Genomic DNA, 6,494 nt, shown 5'->3' with positions numbered 1-6,494 from the left:
CTATACTGATTCATTTTTCATTTGTTTGTAAGTGCCATGTGTGTGTCCACTTCATGCAAATGATGATGATCAGACTAGAAAAGTGGACAAATTTAGTAGTTAATGAAAATATTTTACAATTTTTTCCTTGATGCTATATTCCTCAAAGTAGAACAGGAATTAGTGAATTCTTGCATTCACTGTTTCTTTGCATTTACAGTTTTTCTCTCATAGGATTTTGCACTTGCAAGTTCACATTTCTAGTCTAGTATTCATTGCCTATAGCTTTATGTACTCTACATTTAGGTAAATGGTATTTCTTTAGTGCCAGTATGCAAAAACTTCATTTCAGGAGTATAAAGGGTTTTGTTACATAAGAAAGATTTTGTTTTGACAAAATTAGAGGGCAAGTATATTTTCAGGATGAAGAGTATAAAAACATTTGACAATGTAAATTTGTTATAAAATTTAACAATTATTACAGTAAATTACATTTACCATCTGAGAGCATATAATATAAACAAAATGGCAAGGTTAGCGCCATAAAAAATAAAGGCCAATATGAACAGTGAATAGAGGCCATCTGAGTTTTTCTACTTACAATATAAAAACATACATAATATGATATATATTCATCCTTCCATGTGCCATAATGCTATAAAATAGATATTTACAAACATTAGTACTTTATAACAGTTAACTAACCCCAACAGAAATTCAACAATGGAGGCTATTGTGCCTGATACATAAAATAATAACTGCTAACATATTACGCTATTTACACATTTATAAGGGTCTCTGACACATAATAATGCCCTCTTTTCATTTGTGTGAAAACTTGTGTCTTTTATCTATAGGAAACTCACACCCACACAGAGTGCACATTTTAGAAAGATGGCAAGTACACAGCTGGCAACAACTGATCCGCCTCCAATCACTTTTAATTAACTGCTGGCCTGAAGAAACTTTAATTAATACTGTGCGACGTCTGCTCTACAAACGTCTTTGGAAGCACTGACTTTTCCCACCATATGCATTTCTGCGTCATTATCACAGCGTGGAACTTCAATGAACCATCAGCAATGACTCATCTACTGCTTCTTGTAGCCATAGGAATTAACAGCTGAAACAAACGATATAATAATGTAACTCTTTTGGTCAGAAAGAGAACACAAAACTTATGGAAACGTATTACAAAGTGTTCTATCAATGAGGTATTTTACTGGCAAATCACACTTACTAAGTTTAGGACAAACCTTTTTCATTTGTGAGTTGATTTAATAATAGTTAAATACTCTAACTGCTGGTTTTCTGGTAGTACTAGGCCATTAAGATAGACAGACTGTAATTTGCAACTGTTATATTCTTTAACAAAGCAAACGAAGCTGATTTGCTAAAGACGAATCATTGGAAGGATAGGATATGGATCCATTTTAGTGTGCATCACACATGGAGTAAAAGTTTCAATTACTGCTTAGAAAAAAATAAAGTTTTGTAATTAATTTTTTGTTTCTAGGTACACACAGTGAAATCCCGCATCACAGTACCATAGCACACCAGCAAAGGTGCCAGAACTCAATAGCAGATTCGATTGATGATGAGAAGGACAGGTTGCACCATTTTATTTTAGATCTTATAATGGTGAGCTATGGTACTATAGTGTGATATTTCTATGTTGACCAGAACTGTAGAAGTCTATCTACAAATTTATTACCTAACTTTATTTTTTCGAGTTGATGACTACAAATTTATAACTTACCCTTATATGATAGCACAGAAATATGGCGGTCAATATTATGGCTTAAAATGCATTTTATAGGTCTAGCGTAATATAGTTCTTAGAAAATGAGAGATTACCTCGACCGAACTAAGAAGGTTCATGCTCTTTTCTTTCTTCTATAAAATATGTTGTAAACTTAAGCAGGGTGGAGAAAGGTTATTTACTTTAGAAGTATCTTGCATTTTTTCAAACAAAAAATATACGGTCATAGAAACCCTAACAAAAGTGTTTCGAAAAATGCATGCTCGATACATCACCAGTAAGTTACTATACATGGGACACATTTAAAATTCTTGTAGAATAAAAGAGATAAGACAATACTGGAGCAACACTTGGCTCGAACAAAACTTCTTCGATTATTTCGTAATGTAAGGTCAACAATCAGATTTCTTTTTTTAAAATGGCACTACAGCTGAAACTTCCTGGTAGATTAAAACTGTGTGCCAGACCGATACTCTAACTTGGAACCTTTTCCTTTTACGGGCATATATCTACAGACTGAACTATCCAAGCACAACTCATGCCCTGTCCTCACAGCTTTACTTCCACCAGTACATTCCGATGCAGTGTGGAAACTTCATTCTAGTTAATAGAGCTGATTCAACCCGAGTACTGGTTCACTCAAAACTATTTAAGTGTGTCTGATTTCGATCAGTCTCACATGATTAAGGCTGCCACATCTGTATGGGAAGCAAACGTTCTTCAAACGCTTGTTATACTAGGGGAGTTAGTATTTTAATGACACACACACAATCACAGTTCCTAAGTTTCATCTGCTACAATATTTCCCTCTAATTTCATTCCTGTCAGCTACATTAAGAGAGAATTAACGTCAACATAAAATTTTGTTATTGCAAAACAAATACCCAGAAGTCGAAGACCTGTATGTGACAAATTTGATACTCAGGACAAACACAGTCAAAAATTTAATTATGATAAAATCCGAAAAGACTGTTTTATTACCGATTTGTGTAACTAGCGATGATTATACAAACTCACTAAAACACTGTCCAACAATTTTGGTTTTGACTAGTGGATCAATGCTTTGTGCAAGAGTACTTGTGGTAAAGATCACTTGCACAATGAACATATAGCAGCAATATTCAGAGGACGTTTACAAAGTAGGCAGTTACAGGTATCAAAGCAAGATAATGCTTTGTTATTAAGTGTAGCTCAATTGTGTATGGAATATTTCTATAATTACAATAATATTGTGCGTCACAGAAATCAAGTCACTGTTATAGCTATCTGCAATATTATTGAGGTGTTAATTTTGTATAAACCCTTATTCTTAGCACTTGATACAGCTGTGAATCCAAAAGTGACATTTATTAAGTACACACATGTATACGTCTTTTACCATTAAATTACTAACCAGTTTAGACAGTGGGAATATTTTTAGACATGAGCTATGATACAAACTGTTATTCTGCTCATACTTCCTTTAATACTTCCTTTAACGTTCAAGAATATAGTGTATAATTACAGTAGTGTACGAGGTGTGTGAGGAAGAATAATAAGACTGATTTTTATCGACAAAAATTTTCATTTTTTTTTTCAAACCACAACTTTGTCTATTTTAAAATGGTTTCCTTCAGCAGGTGTACAAAGGAGGAGTCGTTGGTCCTAGTCTTGTTAGCAGTGCTGAAAGTCTTCAGGTGGTATGGCCTTTAATGTATCTGTCACATTCTTTTGAATGTTCTCCAGAGTCTCAGGACGACGACTTTTTACTGCATTTTTCAATTTTGGCAAAAAAATCACAAAGAATCAGATCAGGTGAATGGGTGGACCGTGGAACAGGAACGCCTTTTGAGGTAAAAAAATTCTGAGATGGAAGTGGCAGCGTGACATGTGGCATTGTCCTGATGGAACATCCTCTTCTTTTCAGTGTCCAGTTTCTCGATTCACCATTTTCATGAGCCTTTCAAGGAGACATCTTTGTAAACTATCGGCTGACAGTTTGTGTTTTATGCACGTTGCTCCTACTGTCGAAAATGCAAATCAGCATTCTTTTGATCTTTGATTTGCTCATTCGCGATTTTTTTAGTCGAGGAGATGTCTCAGGGTGCCACTCCTCACTTTGCCGCTTTGTCTCAGCATCGCACTTAAAAATCCAGGATTCATCACCTGTTACCACTCCACTGAACCATTCATGGTCATTGACAATCCTATCAGGAAGATCAACGCACACGTTTCTTCGATTGTTGTCCTGCTCAGTTGTGAGGTTTCTCGCCATTATTTTGGGACAAACCTTTCGTATATGGAAAACTTCGCTCAAAATGTGATACTCGGTGAAAGTTTTTAACAGGTCACCCATCATCCTTATTGTTAAACGTAGATCTGATCTCTGAAGGGCACACAGCGTTTTCGTTGGTTTTTGAATGTGAAGGTCTCCAAGAATAAGGTTCATCTTCAACGTGACCTTGGCCTTCCAAAAACGATTTGTGCCTGCAGCAAACTTGTGCTCTAAATAAGGAATGTTTCCAATAGACTTGTTTCAGCAGGCTGTGCTCTGGTGTCACACGATCCAAAGAGAATATGCGCAAATGGGGCCTCTCAAATGAACCGGCACCGTGTGACTGTGGACACACTCAAGCCACCATCCACCTCACGCAGTGTGTGCTGTGCCCAAGCACCTGTACCATGAAGGATTTGATGAATGCCACCCCGGAAGCGCTGGACGTGGCCAGGTTCTGATCCAAGACTTCATAAAATAAAAAACTACTTGACCCTGCTTATATATCTGTATACTTTTATTCTCTTTTTGTATTTGTTATATACTTGATATGTATGTGTTAATCATTCTGATTTTATGTACGATGCTTCTGACACGATTAAATAAATAAACCTTTTCAATGGTCACACTCTAAGATTACCCAAGTTTGACACAAAATTTGATGGTTTAACTTTGCTGTAAATTTTCATAACTCACAACAAAAACAACTTTACCAAAGGCGTTCTCAAAAATCACTTAACAGCAGTAGGAGCTAAAACTCTGACTGAACATCTGGAAGGGATGAACACAAGTAAAACAACACAGTGTTGCCAGATCGAGCGCAGTGTTGCCAGTCTCATTACTTTTTCCCCCCACACACCTCCCAATCCTAACTAGTCTACCACATTACTGGATATGAGAGACAAAGGCGTTATATCACGTCTCAAACATCAACTGTGGAATGCACAAGATTAAATTTTAATGGCGTCAAATGTGGAAAAATTTATTGTTGCTGATAATCCAGTCGTAAAAAAATTATTCTTGACAAATATCGAATGATCTATTCCCAAACGTCTGATAGCGACTTTGGCTTTCTTTTTAAATCTGTGCATTACCGGAGATTAGTATGTTGTTGTTCGACCGCTTTGTAATTGCTGCATACGTACCACTTTCTACCAATTTACACTGATTTGAGATTCTCCCTGATGAGAACTACCGCAAAGTATCTCTAGAAACTGTCAGGACCGCGTTAAAGTGAAAGGAGTGGCAGGCACAGTGGCCAGCAGCCTTACCCTCGTAGACGGGGTCGTAGTGGATGAGCAGCTTGTACCACTCGGCTCCGGTCACCCTGTCGATGTCGAGGGTGCCGCCGTAGCACTCCGGCAGCACCTTGGGGCTGATGTAGTTGTGCAGGGAGTCGCGGTCCGTGCCGTGGAACACGATCTGCAACACAGGCGCCGCCACACGTCACAGCCTAGGCACAGTCGAGTATTACTGGTCGCCGCCAAAATATTAACATTAGGAATTACTGACAAATGCAGTGGAAGCACTCAGGTATGAGCCAATCGATAAATCTGGCGTAATAATTCAACTCATTTGGGAAAGCGAAAAAATCCAAAGTGGATAGATTTCTATTGGAATTCGTCTACGACACAAGAAACTGGGGAGAACAATTGTGAACAACTACCATGGCATCTGTCTCCTGCCATCAACTTACGAGATCCTCTCTAAAACTCTAGAAGTGGAGGGATCAACAAGTTGATCCACAATTGGGAGACTATCAACGCTGAGCAGATTATGAATCTCATTTCCATCTTTTCGTTTCTGAAGCTCAACGACAGGGAATTAGCGGTGACATGCGACCACTTCAGGAAGGCGTACAACTGAATTGACCGAACCACCCTACTGCAAATCCTTGAAAAGTTTGGCTTGGATATCAAGACAAAAGTGATAATTGGGACAACCTTCACCACCACCTCCAAAGTGAACTACAGAGGAAATTGGGCTACCGCCTCTGCTCTTCAATTTTATTTTAGAAAAGGTCATCCGAGGGTGGTGCAAAGAAACAACAATTCAGGGGCCTAAACTGGGTTAAGGCTAGGATTCAGGTATATTGATTTTACAATCGACTGTATGGCCTCTGCAGACCTAGTAATCTTTTAAGATGTCTTAGATACGGCAGCAAAATAACCAACTGAAGAGACAGGCGTCGTAGACTGGAATCCAAACCGTCTTTGAGAAGACGCACTTTATGACAAACATAAAAGCTATGCCCACAGAGCTGGGTGTCTGACTGGGAAAAATTAAGCAGACAGAAATATTTATTCATCTGTGTGAAGAGAGAGCCTAATGTGTCAGAGAAAGAAGTCTTCGTGTTTTGCAGTAACAAAATGGAAATTGCCTATAAGCTAACTAAAGGCATACACCGTAAGATCGATACCCTCCAACGCCAAAATTAGATACTACTGCACTCTCATTCGGCAGGAGACACTGCTGGTGGCAGAGACTCTTACAGTTAAC

At 38.1% G+C, this 6,494-nt stretch overlaps 1 protein-coding gene across 1 annotated transcript in view; it reads right to left on the bottom strand.

Moving 5' to 3' along the window:
* Window positions 1–377: 377 nt before the first annotated feature.
* Window positions 378–6,494, bottom strand: part of LOC124595825 (clavesin-1) — a 104,313-nt gene continuing 98,196 nt past the window's right edge. Inside the window, exons 7-8 of the mRNA XM_047134721.1 lie at window positions 5,267–5,417; window positions 378–1,102 (exon numbers count right to left, since the gene is read on the bottom strand). Of these exons, the coding sequence (XP_046990677.1) occupies window positions 1,071–1,102; window positions 5,267–5,417 (183 nt within the window). The 3' untranslated portion in view covers window positions 378–1,070. The remainder of the gene's footprint in view (window positions 1,103–5,266; window positions 5,418–6,494) is intronic.

The sequence above is a fragment of the Schistocerca americana genome, chromosome 2, assembly GCF_021461395.2.
Source record: "Schistocerca americana isolate TAMUIC-IGC-003095 chromosome 2, iqSchAmer2.1, whole genome shotgun sequence".
In the NCBI taxonomy this organism is placed as follows: domain Eukaryota; kingdom Metazoa; phylum Arthropoda; class Insecta; order Orthoptera; family Acrididae; genus Schistocerca; species Schistocerca americana.
The sequence above is the reverse complement of the archived record's forward strand: the minus strand, read 5'-3'. Positions and strand labels throughout refer to the sequence as shown.